The 22,088-nt window shown below is 40.1% G+C and overlaps 2 protein-coding genes across 2 annotated transcripts; one reads left to right on the top strand and one right to left on the bottom strand.

The window, feature by feature from the left end:
- Positions 1–602: 602 nt before the first annotated feature.
- Positions 603–4,382, bottom strand: rrp8 (ribosomal RNA processing 8). Its single transcript, XM_074679010.1, has 8 exons — positions 4,179–4,382; positions 3,949–4,069; positions 3,070–3,322; positions 2,078–2,945; positions 1,551–1,680; positions 1,360–1,466; positions 1,175–1,271; positions 603–966 (listed from the first exon to the last, which is right to left on the bottom strand). The coding sequence occupies exons 2-8, from the start codon at positions 4,054–4,056 to the stop codon at positions 853–855; spliced, it is 1,677 nt and encodes a 558-aa protein (XP_074535111.1). The 5' UTR covers positions 4,057–4,069; positions 4,179–4,382; the 3' UTR covers positions 603–852.
- Positions 4,383–5,291: 909 nt separating this feature from the next.
- Positions 5,292–21,060, top strand: LOC141797540 (scaffold protein ILK). Its single transcript, XM_074679011.1, has 13 exons — positions 5,292–5,444; positions 6,372–6,622; positions 14,618–14,783; positions 16,876–16,971; positions 17,085–17,181; positions 17,279–17,362; positions 17,602–17,687; positions 17,786–17,895; positions 18,071–18,198; positions 18,361–18,482; positions 18,605–18,704; positions 19,259–19,389; positions 19,514–21,060. Exons 2-13 carry the CDS (start codon positions 6,534–6,536, stop codon positions 19,661–19,663), a joined length of 1,359 nt encoding a protein of 452 aa, XP_074535112.1. The 5' UTR covers positions 5,292–5,444; positions 6,372–6,533; the 3' UTR covers positions 19,664–21,060.
- Positions 21,061–22,088: the final 1,028 nt, after the last annotated feature.

The raw sequence follows: 22,088 nt of genomic DNA, 5'->3' as shown, positions 1-22,088 counted from the left end.
TGAACTTTGTATTGTTTTGATACACATGTACTTTCTGAGATCTGTGAATAAAGACCAATCTGCTGTTACATCTAAACGCATTAAACATCTTGATACAGATATGTCTGATACTTTGCTTCGTCATTCCCTCTTGGAATGCCTAAACCCGTCTAAACTCATCATTTACAAACCTCCGTAGAAAACAAAGAGCTTGTGGTACATTTTTGCATGGTCTATGATTCCGATAAAGACAGACTCATCCTCAGCTCGGCTTCCCCACATTTGGCTGCGGTGTTGTTACACCCTCTTGTGGCAAGACACACAACTGAGTGATTCATGCTTTAGTCACCACGGTTCAGACTTCAGCAATCATGATCTGTTCAACACAAGTAGACTCAAATTTTTCCACTTAGATCTATTTTTGTACAAGTTTTAAGAGCCTCTTGGAACTGTTGATTAAATGAACTACACGCGAAAGAACATCCACTTTGTTCCTAAAAGTACTGTGTATAATTCAGTTATAGGAAAAATTCCTGTTATGATTTTTTTTAGGATATTCAGTCTTTTTATAAAGGATACACTAATGTTTTCACTCAAAATCTAAAAAATAAGAATATAATTCAATTAATTTCGTGATTTTTTTTAGTTTTGAATTCATAACATTGCAGAGGAATATACCCCTGATTATCCCCAGCCAGGGTCAACAAAAAGGAAACAATTACATGAAAAGTCATTTACAAATGATGCAGATAATAAACTCTGAAATCTGTAAAAAGGTGAAGAAAATAAAATACAAGTGTTCAGCTTCTGCTTTGACAAACAGCTGCATGTAAAAAAAACAAAAAACAAACTCGGGACATGTCTCTTGTAAAATCATCTCTTCTTGTAGACACACGGCATCAGCTGCAGTCCAAACTTCTTTATGTTTTCTGGAGCTGCTCCTGTTTTCACACACTCAAAGGAGTAGAAATGAGTGTTTTCTGTGTCCTGGTGAAAGAAAGAAAGAAAGTAAGGAAAAAGAAAAAAGAAAGTTGGAAATTTGGTTATTAAGGTTGCAGCCCTTGAAGCAAAAAATGACACAAGACTTGCTCTTAGCTCCATCTCATCTGGTTAAGGTCATGCATATTTAGAGTCTGATAAAAAGGAAGTCATTTAAGATCTCTTCATACAAATGAAACCATGTTTGTAGCCTCACCTTGGTCACCAACTTGAATCCCAGATTTGCCAGCGCAGTACTGAAGTTTCTAACATTCTCAAACCGGCTCGCCACTTCTGCTATTTTCAGGACGCCCCTACAGTAAATGTGCAGAACAGTTATAAGGATAGATAGTTGATATGAAATTTTATAAAAACAAAAAACATTGTTGGGACATATTTTACCCCATCTTCAAGACACGATTGGCCTCTGCGAGAAAATCTGACAGGTTTGTTCCCATGAGAGAAAGACAGAACACAGCGATGTCCACAGAACGATCTGGAAGAGGAACCTGCCCACAAAGAATAAGTGTTTTATTTCTGAACAATTGCACAAACTGTATTTTTAACAAGCATACAAAGAACATCACACTCACATTAGCCATGTCACACACTGTGACAAGCTCACAGGTTGCTGCCAGATCGAAGCTGTGCACTTTGTTCTTCACACTGCGTGCAATTTTACAGTCACCACAACCAAAGTCTGCCACCACCAGAGAGGATGGTCTGAAATACACAACATAAAGTAATGAAACAGAAGAATTAGATGAGCTCTTAGTAACAATCCACAGAGAACAGCAGCTCAAACAACAAATGATTGTTTATCTTCTCCTGAACTGCTGACATTTACTACGGGGTCTTCTCACAGCAGCTTAATGAGGCATCAATTAAACACCCACAGAGCTGCATCATCGGCAGCATTACTCCTCGCTCCTGAACAGAGTCAGAGACAGGATTTACTGTACACAGCAGATAAACGATGTTCCCACTGTCAAACACCATCCTGTAAAAAGGTGTTAAGGGCCTCTCCAAAAAACTGAAAGTTCCTGATTTTGTTCCTCACATCAAAGTCAACAAATCAGAAGAAAAAGTGTATGTGCATTGACAGAACATAAAGACTCACTTTTGTTTGATGAAGGCGATAATGGCATTCACAGGATTTACGGGCCACCTCTGGACCTGTGCCGTGTAGCCCCTGTGATAGATCCCAAAGGCCTCTGGATCCTGTTTGAACATCCGCCTGGCCTCGCCGCTGGTTGTGCTGTAAAGAACTTCATTGATGTAGCGGAAACGGGCCGACTCCAGGCGCTGCTCCATGCGGGACCTGAGACTGGCAGAGCGGTCCATTTTCACCTCTGGTTGTGGTTGTGGTTCTGGTATGGGTGGCTCTTCCTTCTGCTCAGCAGGACTCTCCTGATGGTCTGATTTCTTGCTGTTGAGAATTTTTCGCATCCTCTCTCTTTTCAGACTCTGCTCTTTGCTCAGCTGGACTTTTGGTCGTTTAGAGGGTGTCTCTGGCTCTTCTGTGAACTCCTCTTGAGGTTCATCAACTATCTGTTTTAAACCTGCAGTGCCTTTTCCAGCTTTGTCGCCCTTTTCTTCTCCATGTGTTTGTGTTTCTGTCACGCAGGACATTTTGGCATCTTCTGTCTTTTTTCTTTTCACTGCTTTAGGTTCCTTCTCCTTTTGCTTAGCTGATGTCTGGCTGTTTTTTTCACTTTTGTTATTGTTGTTGTTGTTTTGTGAATCTGATTTGACTTCTTCGTGTTGTTTGTGTTCTTCTGCAGATTTTGTTTTTTTGACTGTCTCCTCTGGCTTCTTGTCTAGGCGATATTTATTTTTACAATTCCTCTTATTCTTCATTTTGTTTTTCCACTGTTGTCGGCTCAGTTTCTCTGTGTCCTCTGGATTGTTTACAGTTGCATTTACAGGTTTATCCTTTCCTTTGACCTCTGTTTTACCCACACAGTTGTTTTTCACTTTTTGGTTCCCTTGAGAAAAGAAAACGCATTTATAAAAAGTCACGATTATGTCCTTTGAACTTTACATTATCCTGAACTAATATAATTCCTTATTAACCCAATAGTTAAACATCGTCAACCAGTTAGAACTCACCAAATTTCTTGTCTTTCTTGTTTGTTAAAGTTTTTTCCTCTGCTGGAGTTTGATCTAACTCTCCATTCTCTGGCTGCTCAGTTGTCCCTGCATGTTTTCTTTTCTTCCTTCGTTTCTTCTTTTTCTTGCCTGATGATGGAGCTGCTTCTGTCTCACTGTCGCTGTCCTGCTGACGCTCATCACTTTTCCAATCTGGCACTGATCCCAGGGTCTGCAGAGTCCGCATCAGGCTCTTCTTCCCTACCACCTTTGGCTGAAAAGAGAGATAAATTCAGGTTATTATGATTATTATAATTGTTATTAGATTTTTATTTAGCGTTTGTGTTAAAGAATACTTTAAAGTAAGAAGTAATGGTGTGTTGTTACTGCATCAAAATTCACATCCACACTTGTACTTATAATCCTTGTCAATGTTCCCTAGTCGCGTTTCTGTTTTACGTGAACATTTGACTTCTCTTAAAAATGGATATACAGAACTGTTGAAAACCCAAATTTCAGTAGCCTGGCAACATCAAACCACTTTGAGAGTTATAACTTCTATTCCAAATCAGACTTGGAAGCAACTATTTTAGGATTTAATTTAGAAGACATTGCCATAGGTAAAATAATCCTTCGAACTTCACTTTATCAAACGATAAAAGTATAAAAGAGAGTATACCAAAATATTACAGGCTGTTATTTGTAATAACACTACTAGCTCATGTTATTATTTCCAATTTAGCGAACAATAAAAAACATTTAAGAAGATCCACAAAAATATTGTAGATCAAAAAGTTAGATATATTACTTATGTAGGACACTGCATAATAGAAGGTCTGGCATAATGGGGAGGTATACAGTACTTTAAGCTTGCATCCGTATAAGTAAATTCATACCTACCTTGACATTTTTGCTGTTTTTCACATTCTTCTGGTCAGTTTTGAGGACAGCTCTGCTCAGGACTTGAGCGTCTTGATCATCGCTCCACTCTTCCTCCTCAATAAACATGTTTCTATGAAAACTACAAAGAAAAAAGCTCAAGATTATCAATCACTGCTGCAGAACAGATCCATAAACTTCGTCTCCTGTCACATTACCAGTATGCTAACTCTGCTAATTCAGTTACTCACCGATACTGCACGTGAGTTTATTTACGCGCCACGCGCTTCTATTGGTCACTAACAATGTTGGTAAAATGTTTAACTAATGAACATGTCATTCCATTCATAAACTGAAAATTATTTTCACGAGAAGCAGAAAGCCACGTTGGTTTGTCGCATGTGTATAGAGGGAGCAAAACAGAACTACATGCGCATATTGATGACGTAAGTGAGCAAAAGATTTGTGGGAGATGGCGTTCTCTGCTCTGGCAGTGCATCAAAGCTCCAAAATTTCATCCTCGTTTCTTTAACCTGCGTCGTTCTTTCCTTAAGAGGGTGACGGCTGGATCATCTGTCAACGCTAACAGCTGTTTGTGTTTTGCAAATAAAGTAACAATGCTCTCCTGTGTTTTTATCCTGTTAAACGATTTCCCATAAAGAAAAAAATGCACTCTCTGTGTTCTGTTTAGAAGCACACGGATCACTTTGTCGGAACTACATCTAAATAACCATAAAAGAAATGAAAATATCAATATTATGACTAATCGACAAAATCAAAAATTTAAATAGTACAGTGTAAATTGGTACATAACTGAAAAAGTTTAAAAATCTTCTGACAAAGTGTAACAACGATGATACCAACCATTATTATTTCAGGGTGCCATTTTGACAATTAAACCCTCAACATTAAGGGGTAAAAAGTTGATTCAACAAGTTTTCATTTGTATATAAAGTTAAAAAACACAACTTTATTGCATCTCGTGGTCTCCTCTCTCCTTGAAAAGCTACAAGAATGAATTTACAATTCAATTTTATTACAATCACACCTTATAATTAGAAATAACGGCAAAACACCGTTGTAAAAATGTTTCCAAGTTGCAACATTAGCCTACTCAAGGACTGCTAATTCAAGACATTCAGTTTTCACTTCTGCTACTGCTGGCATTTCTGACATTCGCATCGTCAAAAGTAGTGAGAATACTTATTTCCTCACCATTAAACGGGTAGTAAACTTCCCCATCCCTTGAGGATATGCATATAATACCTGTTACCTGTGCTTTGTTGATGTTGAAGAAAAGTATGACCTGAGGCTGAATATTTTTTTCTCCCTGTAGTTCCTTCCACTGCCTGCAGGGGGCGAGGCGCTCTCTGACTGCCCTCAACGTTACCACGCAATGTACGCAGGCCGGTGGCGGCGAGGGTGTGGACGTCCAACAGTGTTCAATGTACTGGGTCAACAGCTAACAACTTCTACGCTCCGTAACTGTGTTACACAGCAGCAGGCGGCTATAAACGGTAAGTTTATCGATACAGAAGTTAATTTACTGAAAATGTGCGCCGGTTTAAAGGTTAATTCATCATTTTTTCCGTCATGCTAACGTCTGAAGCGGAGGCAGTTCGTGTAGACAGGTTAGCTTTTTAGCTTAACCTGCCCGCTGTGTTTCATTTAGTGAAGTGGAAGATGCCTGATTTAGGAAGCTTATCGACATGTTTTCAGTTATAAGAGTTTATTGAGCATATCGTGTACCTCTACCCGGAGCTACGTGGATAACCACGTTACTAAGCGAAGTGAACGGATCTTCCTCCTCGGTATTAGCTGGATAGCAGTGCAGCTAGTCATACTGCTGCAGAAGCAGTTAGATGTAAATGGTGATCTCAGCCGTGGCACCAGATTTTTGCCATGTCAGAAACTGTGATTCTCCTGTCTGGAATTTCTGTTATCATGTATATTCTTCAGTGCAGACAAACAAGTAGGCTATATAATGTTCTGAAACTATCGTTCATCTTCACGTACCCATTCAAAAGTATTGGAGCTGTGAGGCCAGTTACTTTATCTTAGCTGTTGACTGAAAACATCGAAATCGAAAGACGAATTTGCTGGTTCTTTCACACGAGAATGGTCTAAAACCTAAAGATTTGAACTATCAAGTTGTACAGAACAGAGTAAGCACAATAAACTTACTACCAGGTACTTGGCATGAGGGGAAAACAGTTATATACTCAGGTGCACAGGGTACTTTTCACAATCAAGTGTTGTGAGTCACTATGCTGTAAACTTCCCACACAGTATTACTAAAATGAGTTACATTAGTCAACACCAGGATTTGTTGCTCCTTGGCTTTCTTCCTTTCTTCTTCTGTTTGTACAGAATCATGAGAGAGAAGATGTACCTGTCTGGAGGTCAGACAGATTAAAAAATGTGTTATCACTTCTCTGTCTCAGGTGTCATCTATCTGATTGCGCCCCTCGTTGTCCCACATGAGGGACTGATGCTGACCACCACCCTGCTGAACCCCTTGGGTCACCTCTCCCATCTGTCCCAGTTCGGCTCCTAATCTGCTCCTGCAGTTCAATCAGAAGAAGAGAAGACAGCAGTAAACCAAAATGGATGATATCTTTACGCAGTGCCGGGAAGGCAATGCAGTGGCAGTTCGCCTGTGGTTGGACAACACAGAGAATGATCTCAATCAGGGGTGAGCAAAGATTTCATCTTTTCTGTGTGTTAACTTTGCAGCTATTTTTCTGCTGTTGCATAATTTTTATGTGATCTGCAAGACTGTTTGCAACATGAGTTTAGGGTAAAGTGAGTATCATCTACACTGCAGTACTGCATACAGAATGTAGCTGTGTGAATCTGAGATTCCGGTGCAGGCACAGAAGCCCGCTTTTAAGTCCCCAGCGAGATCTTGGCCTGTGATTGAACCCATTTCCTTGTGGGCGCGTGTTTATGTACTGGATGCCAGTGAAGTAATTCAAAAACGTGATGCTGGACAGGAAGCCTGCTGCGATGGTCATGCTTTAAGCTGTGCTTGTGACTTAATATGAGCCTTGCAGGCTTCCTTCTGTAATATTAACCGTTTTTAGTTGCACAGAGTATCAGTGCTCATCAGTCACCTTCTGTATCCTCAGCTGACTCTGTTAAACTTGGCAAAGCTTGCATGTTAAGTAGTAGGGGCCACCCTTGGCGCTTGAGTTTGGGATCTTTGTGTCCTAGATTTAGACTGCTGCTGTTTGTTTTTAAAGTAAACATGGGGTGAATAAATTAATAATGACCGTGTATCTTGGAGCTGTGCTCTCTGTTTTTATTCCTGTGTTTGTGTGTATTTATACTGAGAACATTAATCATAACAACATTTAATTGGATTGTTTTTGAAAGCTTTATTGATTTGTTTGCAATAGGGCGGTTGAATTGCAGAAGCTGGAGGCTGTGGTTGCTTTCCCACAATGCACCCTGGTATATGCATCCATGATAACATCAGATTTCTTTTTGAGTACAGCGTGCATACAGCAGTCTTATTCTCCATATAAGCACCACATCAAAACAGTGAAACTTTTAAGCTTTTTCTTCTCCTACACTGAGTAAGTGTCTCTCTTGACATCTGCTCTGGCTTTGTTTATTTCCCCGTTTTTGTTTATTTGGGTAAACTTTCACATTGTTGTGAGACTGGATGATTGCGCAGAGCTGTTGCAGATCCACACACCCTCACATGTGACTCATCCATTAGCTGATTACATGTCAAGTTCCCTTTTCCTAGAGATAAATCTTCCTACGGTGGGAGTAGAACACACTTTGTGCTGCTAATTCTCCCCTCGCTGTATTTCAGATCCACTCTGTAATATTCTCTGAGCTCCTGGATGATAAGGTGTTTACACTGATGTAACTCCCAGACAAAGAGTAGAAGAGGAATGCTGAAACTCCTTACAAGGAATGACACACAGGCCTCGAGGGAACCATCCACCACCTTCCAAAACTCACAGAGAGGGGGAGGAGGTTATTGTAGCGGGGCAGGGCTTTAAGAGTTATGCGTTACGAGACAGGGAATCATTGTGTGTGTGTGCCAAATAGTGCATTTTTCAACCGAGAAATGGAGCACATCACCTCCCCCTCTTTACTTTCATGTTTCCGGTAGTCCTCTCCCAGTGGTATTAGATAGTTCCACTCATTTCCGCTCAACATTTCCTTCAGCATGAGAGGAGTTAATTACAAAGTTAAAAAAAAACTCTTAAATGTTAACGGTTTAGTCGTTATCTGATCTTTACACTTTATATGTACACTAGGGCTGCACGATTATCGCAATCGCAATCGCAATCGCAATGTCAGCACATGCAATTACGTAATCGCAAAAGAGGATATCGCAATCGCAATCGCAATGTCAGCACATGCAATTCAGATTTTTCTCCATGATAACCAAGCAAATCTGTAGACTCATCATGACACAACCTTTTTTATTAAATCGCAAGCACAATCGCAATCGCAATATTGTCCACCTAATCGCAAATCGCACCTTTTCCCCAAATCGTGCAGCACTAATGTACACCAGACATTAACTTTAGTTTAAACTGAAGCGTTAGAGGTGATCTCTGCACCAGTGAACCCTGAAACTCCTTATTCAGTGTTATTTAAAAAAAACAGAAGGTGTATGGAAAATTGCCAACATCTAAAATGTTAAGATCCAGATATTGTTGACTCAGTCTGACAAAACCCACAGTGTTCTAAACAGAAATGTTGCTAAATACTAGTTGTTTAATTCACAATGCTCCAGATGCAGTTGTGTTTACTGCTATGATTTTGGCTCTCTGGTTTTAGCCTCTTCTACTGAACGTTCAAAAGTGGACACAACCTTTTCTTTGTGACTGTTTTGACACTAGGACGGCACATTTTTATAAAAGCTATCACACTGTTTATGTTAAAGTGTGATTTTTAGTACCGAAGTATCTCTGGAGAGTGTGTGAAGGTTTTATTAATAACCTCACTAGAGTAGCGGTATGAGTCTGCGACTGCACTGTTATGACTAGTCGGTGGTTTTGAGGCCTGTTGGAGCAGGTTGTCATAGTTTCATGCCTGAAGTGTTGATCACATTTCTAACAAAGGTTTGGTAAAGCTTGCTCATGATATGGAATAAATTATCAGAGATGCGCCATTGGCACTGTAGAATTTTACAAACACAACTAAATGGGAAAATTAGGGTTGCACAGGTTAGTTAGATCAGATTTCTGTGTCTTTTTTTTGCTAACATATCATGAAGATAAATACAGCAGTTTTCAGGTCTGTGTCACCATGAACTCTGACTGCAACTTGCAACATGTGCAACTTTAATTCTCACTTCTCCGCTGTGGAGGTTTAGAATTAAACTGTAACTCATGTTAGTTCGGGAGATGTTCTCACTACACATTTAATTTAATAATTAGGGATGCACCGATCCAACTTTTGTGCTTCTGATACTGATACTGATACCGATACCGATACCTGGGCTTTGGCATAGACCGATACAGATACCAGTGTTGAATAATAACCTGCATGCCCTACTGTGGGATAAGACTGGTAACGTTTTGGATAAAAGGTAAAAAATCAGTACATGGAATTTCTGGAGTTAATATTTATTTTAACTATGAAATATTTAAATGTTTACCAGCAAAAAAAGCTTCAGAATGTACACAAGTTCTTTTCTAATGTTAACGTTTATACCCTGTTGACTGGTAATGCATCAAAAAACAAAGCAAGTGCATCAGAGGCAACATTTCAAATCAAGTAGCAAAAGAGATAGAGCTGTTTTTCCTGGATCGGCAACATGGAACTCTTCCCACTAATACGGGTCCAGCTTTGAGGGCACCGATACACCAATACCACCAATCAGTATCAGTGCATCCCTATTAACAATCATATAAAATACAGTCAGTTTATTATTTTTTTATTTTGATTTTGGTTAATGAAGTTTGAAAAGTTGTTAATACATAACCCTGAGTCTCATCCTTATATTAAGGAACAAAGAATGCTAAATCAGTACCGCTATCAGATTGGATCAGTGGCAGTAACAGCCAAAATCAAAACCCAGGTGTCAGGACTTAAAAAGGTAGATCTTTGTATCCCCATTAAATACCAAGGAGATCTTAAATGGAAAAATTCACAAATAACTGATATGAGGTGGTTCATTACAAGTTGCACTTTACAACTTCAAGCTACATAAGGGCTACTTTCTTAATGTACTTTCCTTAAAATATAAACAATAGTAAAGTATCTGCTCCAGGCGTGTATCCACTTAAAATATTGGGCTGTTATATTTTACAGGCTCTTCATGAATTTACCTGCTGTATTTTGCCAAAAATTACCTTCTCTCCAAGCACAGTGAAGAGTTTATAGGAATCATAGATTTCTGAGTAGATGACACAATTGAGAAAAGAATTTAAAAGAATTTAAACTATGAGTCTCCCATGTTAGACTGTGTTCACAGACACATTGACAGTTATACTACATACAGACAAAGGGTGATGAAACCCTTTATTTCTTCTTCTCTGAATCATCCTCTCATCTGTTAAACATGTCTGTGAGTTTGTTTCCTGATCTGAGTCGTGTTATCTGACCTGTTGGGGATGTCAGGGCAGAGACATACAGGGTGCAGACAGGGCTCTTCCTCTGGCTTTCCCGTCTGCCAAACTGAGCCCTGTTGGCAGGTGGAAGTGCCTGAAATAAATGACCACAGCCTGTGTGGAGGGGCTGAGCAGGAGAAAACCCTGGCACTCAAGTGCCTCTGGGTTGTGGGGATGGAGCCAGCTTAAAGGGGAAATCTATCCTATAAAAAGAGCCTCTGAGCAGAAATACACTCAGAAACCAGAAGCCAGAGAGCCACTGGATGTGAAAGTGGTAGATTCTTCACAGTTATATGTGAAGTGGGCCTTGTCTGGTTTATAATATTTCCCCATCAGTTAATTACGGGTTGGAGCTGACTGGAAATTAATAGCTTCAGTCTAAGAATATAATTTCCATTGCTCTATTAAAAGTACCACATTTTCACAGGATGAAAGCATAAAAACAGAAAAAAATGAGTGACTCTGCTCAACAGCATGAGTTAAAGATGTCTGTCTCACATTTTCTTTAAAGAAAACATGGTTAAAAACAGTGAAACGCTGAATAAAGCAGTCACACATCAAAAACTGCTCACACAGAAATGTTAAGGAAACTTTCACTCAGTGAAATCTGGAGTGGCTTCAAGCTGCTGTAAACGTCAGTTCAGCTTGAGTTCAGGTGCAAAGCTGGTTATTATTCCCTCTGTGTCAAACATTAACAAGGCTCTGGTTAGTGGCCTTTTCCTCCACCCAAACATATCATGGGATTATCTCCAATAGAAACACAAAATATAGGACGTTTGCATAAAAATCTGTATTTGTGTAAAGCTGTGGTCTTCTGTAGGGGCTGCATGAAACAAAACGTGAACGGTTTCATATTTTTCTTCTTACCTGGAGACAGACGTACAGAGACTTTAATCTTTATTCCCCTATAAGTTTCAGTCAGAAACCTTATATACTGATAGTGTACTAAAAACTTTGAGTATGTATGTATGAGCATCAGAATCACCTTAAGTAAGAGATGCAAATAAACACCTTGGGATTCAAAGATTCTCAGTTTGTGAAGATGTAAACAGAGTAAATTAGACAAACCTCAAACTGTAGAAGCTGGAATATGAGCTCAAAATCAGGCCCCTGGGAACCGAATTTTAATCCTCATATTGAAACTGAAAAGCATGATTTGACATTCAGTTCAGTCATTTGAAATTGAATTTAAGAAACTCAAAAATTCACCTCTATATTCCTTAAATTCAAAAATATAAACTTCAGATTCAGTTCACACATTTCTGATTCTGATTTGCTTTCAGTTTAGCATGGCACAGTCATTACGTCATCTATGTCTGTCAGGAAAACTAATCGATGGGGATAGGTACCTTACATATTTGAAATCATACGGTACCGATGCCCGGTACCTGGCAATCTGTATTTGTACCCAAATTGGTACTTTTTTGTGTTTATTTGGAAAAAGAAATATAAATTTGTTTAAAAATTAAAATCTTTTTTTTTTCCAATTTAACATATTTACTCTTCAGTATATAACCTTGCAATGCTGTGTTCATGTCCAGCATGGAAAATCACCTACTCTTAACCTAAACATGGTACCTTTCGATTTGACATGAATCGGTACCCGGTACTTTTGGCTGAATTCGGTCAGTACCTATAAAAGTACCTAATTCGGTACCCATCCCTACTAATCGAGCACAGTTTACAAAAATCCTCTGCACATCGTTTTCGGACATCAGTTAAATTCTGTTTTCTTTAAGCTTGGTCATTTTTGCAGGAAGAAAATTTGCGACAAGACTTAAGTACAGGACTTAGTAACTGTAGCAGTGGCCATCTGTGCTGAAATTAGATATGTCTCGTTAATTTTTAGTAGAATAAGCGGATCATTTTTTCTAGGAGTGAATACTTTTGTTGATAAATGGACTGTCAATGGAGTTAATTTTTTCAATCACAGTGCCTAACTGATGAAATTATGCCATCCACAGTTTGCCACAAGTAGAGCATTTGGCAGTCTATGTCCATCTCACTCCGACTAGAGGCCCCCATTAACCAGGGAAATAGTGAACTGAATCTGAATTTGGGGGTCTGAAAATATTTTTTTTTGTGTGTATTTTTTAGAGTTGAATTTTCAAGTAGTTAAAATACAATTTCAGAGCAAATACAGTTTCCAAACAGATCATGCTTTTCAAATTCAACATAATAACTCAATTTCAGTTTCGAGAGGCACTAATCTCACCCAAACTGAGATCAGAAAATGGCCAAAGTCTTTATTTATGGAAGACCAAAACATTCAGTGTAGAGTGAAAACAGCTGCTTCCAATGCAGTAAAACTACTGCATTACACATAATCAGGGGTAAATTTGTTTATGTGATTACTGTAACTTTCAAAAATACCACCCTTAACTTCCCCACACTTTTCTTAAAGGACCTGAGCTTACCACAGAAAACCAGTAAAAATCATAGGAGTGAGTCTGTGGGGAGGTTTCCTCTCATAAACTTTGACTAATAAGCTTGAAGGATTTGGCCTTTTGGTCTGAGAGGAAATTGCTCACAGAGCAGATGTAGTGTGACTGCAGCAGGTCACCCAGATGCACAGATAGATGTGTGTTGTGGGACTGAGGCTCTCTGTGAGCCTCTTGCTTCCACTTTGAATCGCATTTTGCAGGATGTGTGAACACAAGCCAGTGAATTGATAGCAGGGGGGCAGGGGGTTCGGATTCCTTCCTGCAGATTCATAATACTCCCTCAGTCCTCAGATCGCATTATTATTCTGTCAGCCTACACACAATCTCAGAACAAGTGCGTAACTTTATTAACAGGAGGATTGTGCTGTGTCGTGGCTCAAATGGAAAGTGTCTGGAAAGAGAAATCTATCATCGGATGGAGCAGCTGCTTCAGTGGAAAGAAGAAGGAGAAGATGGAAGTGAATGAGACAGTGGGGGAGTGGAGAGTCTCAGACAAGGGAGGAAACTTTGTAAAAGAGGAGGAGGTGACCACGACCGGGCAGAGAAATGAAGAATGACACAATCACACACAGCAGCTGGAGCGTGTGCAGGCTGGAGGAAGTCTCATTGCGCCTTATAAGGAGCACAGTGGCTCCTCAGCGGGCTGTATCTTTTTATCCCATTCCTGATTGACTCCCTGTCACTCAGCACTCTCTTCTGCTTTATCTCTTCTCTCTGAGGACGTGGGGCCATCAGTCACTCTGCCGTGTAATCCAGGCCACTGTCCTACATGTGTCGCTGACACTGTCACCGAGAGAATGATGAGTGCTAGAGGCCTGTTAGCTGCTGCATCAACTTCCTTTTTTTCAGAGGAAGATGACAGAAATTCCTATGAAGTGTACTTCAGCATCACAATACTGAAGAGGAAACAACCTAATATAGTTACAGATAAATTTGGCGGACTAAGTTCCGGGCTTTTATAAAAAATGTTTTTGTTTGATCAGTTAGAGATATTGATATAACTTTCTACTGATAGTGGTGGATGCAGTTATCTTTACAACATTATAACTGTAATTACCAGGCTCAAAATAGACTGAGTGAACTGACATTAATTTTTAATGTTGACCATAAAGCATGCATTAGGCTACATTATGCGTCAAAATGATGAACTTAAGTTTCATTTTCTTTCCTATTTCATTGAATGCAGAGTGCTGCAGCAGCAGTTTCAAGACTGGCTGTAAAATGACCAAATGATGGACAATAAAAACAAAGGGAAATGTGATACAGACCGCATGTGAACAGGGCAGCAGTACTGTGGTTTCCTGGCTGCAGAGACTCTGTAGTGTACTGTGTAACGTGGGTGGTGCTGTTGTCAGTCGGCCCTGCCCTGCTCACCACCTTGTTTTCTTCTGGAGTGTCTTTTTGTTGACTTGAGTGGTATTTTAACAGTCAAAGCATAACCCAAAAAACATCTCTAGCCGGCACCTCATGGCCTTCATCCAAGTACACCACGAAGTTGTTTGCAAAGAACCTAACGTGGATAACTGAGGGGCCACTTTTCTTTTTCTGCCTGAAGAAACCAAACACTTTTCCTGCATCCTTCAGTTATTTAAAGTTCCTGCTGTGCTGGGGTTTTTTGTGAAACATGTACTGAATGTGAACACTCCTCTCCCTCTGTAGAGACGACCACGGCTTCAGCCCCCTCCACTGGGCGTGCAGGGAGGGCCGCTCCAATGTGGTCGACATGCTCATCATGAGAGGGGCTCGTATCAACGTCATGAACCGCGGTGATGACACGCCTCTGCACCTGGCAGCCAGCCACGGACATCGAGAGATTGTGGGAAAGGTGAAGTTTGTGTACATACTGCTGAAAGAGGTTCCTTATACAGTAATCCTCAGTATTAAGTATTTCTATGATGTGTAGGTCTCCTCAAAAATGCATGAAGGCAACAAAAGCTGTATGATCATCACATTGTCTGTTGCTGCTACTGTTACCACTTTCTTTTTTCATGTTAAATTAAAACTGATATTTGTTGCTGTATATCATGCAGCAACTCTTAATTGTACTTCTGAGATGTCATGCCCCTCTTCCTCCCAAATAGAACTACATGTGATTTTGGAACCACCATACATCGGACTTCTTTCAACAGCATTTGGAGAGACGCATGTCAGGTTACATACTCAGGGCGTATTCATACCTGGACTGGTTGGTCCACCTTAAACGGACAAGGGTTCGTTTTCCACGCTGGTGCGGACTTTTCATGCAGGTGTGAATAGACTCAAACGAACCCTGGTGCGGACCAAACAACCGGACCGAGACCCACTTTTTGAGGTGGTCTCAGTCCGCGTCCAAACAAACTCTGGTTTGGTTCGTGGTTCTCCGGTGCAGGTCTGAATACAAACCAAGGTCCATCCGAACTAACTACAGGATACGTGTGCCTTTTGGGCCTATAAAGCCACCGTAACCTAACCGTCTTTGGTTCATACCTGATCCTCCGTCTTCTGTTTAGCCGCGCTGTTGCTAGCATGTTGTGGGTCAGGACACACAGAGCATAGCGTCTCCTTGCTGTGCGCATTCGTCTTCGCTGTTCCAAAATTTGAAACAGTGTTGTTTAGCCTGCTTTGAAGGAGCTGCTCTTGAATCTGAAAATTAATTTGCAGCTCTAATAAGAGCACAAACACACGTTTACCTCCATTTCCGGGTTTGTATTCTGTGTGCCGCCTTTGTCAGTGCTGTCCAATGAGAGCCCTGATCGTCACACACGTGGACGTGTTTACAGAATATAGTCCACTTGCAAGAAGTACAATCTGAATAAGAACCGCACCAAACGAAAAAAAATAAAGTCTGCTTTTGGTCTTTTTGAATACAGCCTCAGACAGTTGCGATGAAAAAGGACAATGTGGAGCTATAGTATGTCATCGATTCGAAGCAGAAGCACAAACTAGGCTCTGCTCTTCTTGGAAAGATTTCCTGATAATGAAATCATCCCCCCTCAGAACATGACTCATTTTCTGTCTCTGATTTTTTTTGCTAGAATGAATCTTGTTTTGTGTGTCAAATGGTCCTCAAAAAAAAAAATCAACAACCAATGCATATTTTTTGCACATAGGTTTCATATCACTGGCTTTAATAATAATCCATTTTATCAGGTTTGCTTCATAAAAACAGGATGTTATGAAATTTCAAATGATGACACTGTGCAGCAATTATGAACACAAAGGTCTTGTCAGTTCTTGTAGTTCCACCATCTGCAGTTTGACAGGGAGTGTTTAGCAATTTGTCAGTGTTAGGGGGAAAAGAATAGAGAGCAGACTGAGTGAGGTTTGATTCTTAAAGAGAAAGAACCCGTTATACTCTATATGTATTCAGGACAGTCCTTTGGTAGCTGGATTCCCTAGGGTTACAGGATATGAGAACTATAGGCTGCTCACTTTATCAGTAGCTGATTTTCTCCAGGCATTTTTTTCAAAAGTTGGGCATTTAAAATCTATTTCTGCTTAGAAAATTGCTTGCTATTTATTTAATGATTTTCTCAAAAACATGACTTAAGGAAGATACCCCCTTCCTTTTGAATTACACCACGTTTGCTCTGTGCAAAGAATGTAAGAAGTAGCAGGTCTTCTTTTTAAATGGATAAAGTCAAAGTAACCTCACAGATTATAATTTCCGTTCATAGACACTACTTTTATCCTCTGGAGAGATACAGAAGAAGAACATTTTGTATCCAATGCCATCAGAGCTCCAGGTTGTCTGATTTAAAGTGGCTGCCAGGCGTTTAATATTAGGCATGTCTCAATACCTCTGGTATGTGTCAACAGGCGAGATGAACCGCCATGATTTTTATTGGCAGCAGTCAAACCCATCCCTGTGTACAGCCCAAACAAGACCTGAGCAGCTTTGTTTATCGTTTAATCTCCTGCTTCTGCTTCTCTTTTAGCTGATCCAGTGCAAAGCAGACACCAACGCAGCCAATGAACACGGAAACACACCACTGCATTATGCCTGCTTCTGGGGCCAGGACGAAGTGGCTGAGGTCAGTGTGCCCCCTGGTGGTCTTAGGCTAGACTGATTTGTTTTAATATGCTTTTTTTTTAATAATGATTAAGGGACAGAAAGTTGCTGACAGCAGTTTTTTCTTTTACTCAGGACCTTGTGGCTAATGGGGCTCAGGTTAGCATCTGCAACAAATATGGGGAGATCCCCCTGGATAAAGCCAAACCTCACCTGCGTGAACTCCTCAGAGGTACCCACTCAATACATTCACCTCATTTCACCAAATCAGTACAAATACTGGTCGTCTTTGTTATCACTTCTTCACATATCATCTCTATTTCTCACAGATAAAGCAGAGAAACTGGGGCAGAACTTGACGAAAATTCCCTTTAAAGACACGTTCTGGAAAGGAACCACCAGAACTCGACCCCGTGAGTTATACACAGACACACAACTCTATTTATGAGCCGACCAGTTTCCATCAATGGGTTTGGTCTGAACACTGCATGAAGGAAAAGAAATTTTCCACACTGCCGCTCTCTCCACTCTTTTTATGCTGTGTTTGAAATTTCCACCTCTTTCCCTCTGCGCAGCATTTAACTGAATGTCATTCGAACAGTAAAGCTTTTGTCTGAGCTTCAACCTGTTTCTTTTAATCTGATGTTTTTAGGTAACGGCACTTTGAACAAACAAGCAGGCATCGACTACAAACAGCTTTCTCTCCTGGCTAAAATAAACGAGAACCAGTCTGGAGAGGTACTCTATCAACTCATCTTCACTCCTAAATTTATCTTCTTCTCTCCTAAATCTGCTGGTAATCTTCTGAACTTCTTCTGTATTTTTCTCCTCTGTAGCTGTGGCAGGGGCGCTGGCAAGGGAATGAAATTGTTGTAAAGGTGCTTAAAGTGCGTGATTGGACCACGAGAAAAAGCAGAGACTTCAATGAGGAGTATCCCAAACTCAGGTTATTGTTTCCCCTGATTTTTCTTCTGTGCTGTTATCATCGCTCATTTCTCTGTTTGCATCGTGTCGATCCAGACTTTATGTTTCCTTATTTTTGGAGGTGTTGCATCTCTGTTTACGTCAAACCTTCTGTTGGTCTGTCTCTGTCTGTCTCTCCCTTTTGGGTTCCATCCCAGGATATTCTCCCACCCGAATGTCCTCCCCATGTTGGGAGCATGTCAGTCTCCTCCCGCCCCTCACCCCATCATCATCACACACTGGATGCCTTATGGCTCCCTCTACAATGTGCTGCATGAAGGCACCAGTGAGTACTTCTCCTCCACTCACAAAAACTAGCCTCCCCTCCTTATGGTGACTTCAGATTTGTTGCACACTTGTCACCTTTTGTAAACATGTGGTTTCGTTATCATGTTGGAAAAAAGGGGAGACTAGAACCTGCTTCATGTCCTATTAATCCTTTTCTCAGACTTTGTGGTGGACCAGACTCAGGCGGTTAAGTTTGCCCTGGACATAGCGTGTGGGATGGCTTTCTTACACACACTTGAACCCATGATCCCTCGGCATTATCTCAACAGCAAGAGTGTTATGGTAAGAAGTGTCAACACAGCTTTTAGTGTCATAAATGTTCAATTTGTCTTTTTATACTGGCAAAAAAAAGAATGAAAACCAGAAGAAATGTCTTTACAACTTCAACTCCTTTGCTTCCACAGATAGATGAAGACATGACAGCCAGGATCAGCATGGCAGACGTCAAGTTCTCCTTCCAGTGTCCTGGCAGGATGTACTCGCCTGCATGGGTGGCCCCCGAGGGTAGGCATCACTCATGCAGCTCAGATCTAAAGTGACAGCTGAAGCCACAAAAGCTTGTTGGTGAATGATGGATGCAGGGGGACTTTGGACTCGCAGAGCTAAATGCAATCTGCAGCTGATTTCCAGGGAGATAGGAGGAAGCATAAACAGATTTACAAAATGTGAACATAAACAGTAACAGGAACTCACGGAGGAGGTTATAGGTTTACTCTGTGGTGTGTGGAGCGTGATGTAGGTTGATACGGTGGATGGAGTAGATTTGTTGCAGCCAGTTCCCATAGAAACAGCTATACAGCACACATGTCATGGGTGGTGAGCCATGAAATTAGAGCACAGAGATGGCTGCTATCGATAAGGAACAAACACACAAACAGTTATTCTAATAGGCCTTCGTATGTTAAGTAAAGATGTCTTTTTAACATAATAAATAATATTAATGTGGAAATATTTTACGCTCTTACGTCTTTGGTGAAACATGCAAGCTCTGCATTACTGGAGGAGGTAGGTGTATGCACTGAGTGTTGTGTAATCAGGTGTGTCTTTGTTTCCTCCAGCTCTGCAGAAGAAGCCAGAGGAGATCAATCGTCGCTCAGCAGACATGTGGAGCTTTGCAATCCTGCTGTGGGAACTGGTGACCAGAGAGGTGCCGTACGCTGACCTGTCCAACATGGAGATAGGCATGAAGGTTCGCAGAGCCAAGATTCCCTCCTCAGATTACCCAATTAGCTGAGCAGGAAGCATTGTTTGATTAATACAAGCCTCGGTGCATTAAAGAAGATGTCTTCCACTCTCTTTGTTTTGCCTCTTAGGTTGCGTTGGAGGGTCTAAGGCCCACAATCCCTCCCGGCATTTCTCCTCACATTTGCAAGCTCATGAAGATATGCATGAACGAGGACCCAGCGAAGAGGCCGAAGTTTGACATGATTGTGCCAATTCTGGAAAAAATGCAGGACAAGTGAAAGAAAAGTCCTCCCCTTTTCTCTTCTGTACTGAATCTGTTACCCCAGATGGTGGTGTGGTGCTTACCAGTATTGCCTTAAACTCCTACTGTACCGTTGCATTCAACGCCACTGTAGCTTCTGAGTTAAATTCAGCAGCAGTCACTTCTTTTATACCTTTTTTGCTGCCTTTTTCAACATATAAAGATTTTATTTGTGTCTTTATCTTTGTCACTGATCTGCTGATACTGTCTGCCCAGGAGCTTCACGTTGACTTTTAACCTGTAATTACACGGACTGAGTACAATCTTAAAACCTATAGACCGAATAACCTGTGGAGGTCAGCATGACAGCCCGCTGCTCTGCTTCAGTGGATGTAAAGGCCTTGTTTTTTTTACTGGAGTAGGCTCGCTTATAAAAAGTCTTGCTGTGAGGAAATTGCTCCACTTTAATAGTGCCTCTGATGAAACTACAACTCAAAAGCTCTAAGCTTGTGTCATGGAAAAATGTATGTGAATTTTATGCAGCAGAGAAAGCATGATTGTGGTCCGAAACAAAGCATTTCAGTATATGAATGAGTGGTGCCAGTGAGAGTACTCAACAGTGTTGTACCATTCAGCTTGGCTATGTAGTGATGTGTAGAGCTTCAGCACCAGTGTCTGTACAACCTGCTGACAATGACGTCTATCCAGCCTTGCAAATATTTTCACCCCTGCCTTGAGTGCAAAATGTCAATGCTGTTTAATGCTAATTGAGATCTTTCAAAACATTTTGCAAGATTGCTCATTTTTAATTTGTATAATGCCATCTTATTAACTAGATTACTCAAGTGTATTACTGTCATCTAGTTTTTTTTTTCCCCCTTAAAAAAACAAACATTTTTTTTTATCATATTGTGTTCACTGTACTGTCCAACACCAAGTGCAGTCAGTTTCTGTTTTAAAATGTCTAAAAGTGAATACACTTGCTAGCGATCGTCAGAGCATATTGTTTTCCTAATAGTGTCAGGAATGAACTCTGCAACCCTCACCGTAACTTATTCTTGGACTTCACAGGTACACCTAGTTTGTTTTCCAGCATGAGGACTACATTCCTCATGATTTTACAGCTGCATGAGTAGCTGTTGCCTGCAGCAGGTGACCGGGACATTAAGGGTTAAGACAGGTTTTAATTTTAAGCCGTGTGTTGTAATTTTTTCCTATTTTTAAAAAAAATATTTTTTGATCCTTTAGTTTATCTCTGACTTTATATCTGTCTCATGGGTTGTTTCTACTTGCTGCATTGTTTCTGTGCCTCCACCAGCTTGCTTGTTTGTGCTGAATCACAGATTGAAGCCAAATCAAGAATGACTTATACAAATGTATGTATTTATATATAAGTATATTAAAAAGGAAAATATTGGAAATGGGAATCTTTGATATACAGTTTAATATTTTCAAGAAGGGATTTTATCACACCAAGATATAAATACAACCTGGTTGTTTGTAGTTATGGAGCCAAAGACGTTTGCAAAAAGAAAATTTTTCCTTAAGAATATTTTGATTTTATTATCCAGTGTTACTGTTATAACTCAAACACCCTTTTTCCACATTCTCATAAGTCACTTATTCTCACTCAGCCAATAATTCAATCAACCTGAAGTCATCTTCCAGGCTGCTCTAGGTTGGTGGGTCATTAGTACATTTTACTTCCAAAAAGATATTTTGATTCCTTAAATTTTCACTAGATTATGAGCCAAATTATTAACCTAAATGATATTCTGACATTAATATTATGGATGACATATATGTACCTGGGATGGGACAAAATGTTGACAAAGTTATATTTTGTGTCCTACTGACTTGTGCAATACAGTTATCATTTAATTGCCACCCACCAAAAATGTGTATATATTTTTGGACTCTTTAGGGGGATGACATCAAGGGAGGACCCACAAGTTGGAATCAAACTTTGACACTAATCCTGCACCTTACCTCTAAGGACCACTTTATATTTTTCACTCAATTTGACATAATTAAATGTCATAAAGTAAAGGCTCAAGGGTTTTTTGTTTTCATTTTAATTTATTTGTTGGTATGGTTATTTAAAAACAACTTTCCTCCTCTGCTACCACTGTAAACAGAAAGCATATTAGTCTAAATTGTGTAGGTGACTTTCCAAGAGGTCAAAAGTCAAATGGTAACTTGGATTTGGTGTTTAGTTTCAGACCATTTTCTTAATAGTTGTTTATCTTATAATTATAAACCAGTAATAAATGGTTCAATAAACTTAACAACAACTTAACAATAAACTTGTTAATATAATTTAGGGAGAATAAAATATTTATATATGTCTGCATATAAATATTGCAAGGTGAGTTGTGTAAGATCCTTCTTCAACTTCTTATGGTGACATTAATGCTCAGCATATTGTTTTGAGGATTCTCAAGTCTGAGGGATCTTCTGCC

The sequence above is a fragment of the Halichoeres trimaculatus genome, unplaced genomic scaffold (genome assembly GCF_033239565.1).
Source record: "Halichoeres trimaculatus isolate MK-OKI-2021-1 unplaced genomic scaffold, fHalTri1.1 fHalTri1_scaffold_9, whole genome shotgun sequence".
In the NCBI taxonomy this organism is placed as follows: Eukaryota; Metazoa; Chordata; class Actinopteri; order Labriformes; family Labridae; genus Halichoeres; species Halichoeres trimaculatus.
This window is presented reverse-complemented; position numbering and strand designations above follow the sequence as displayed.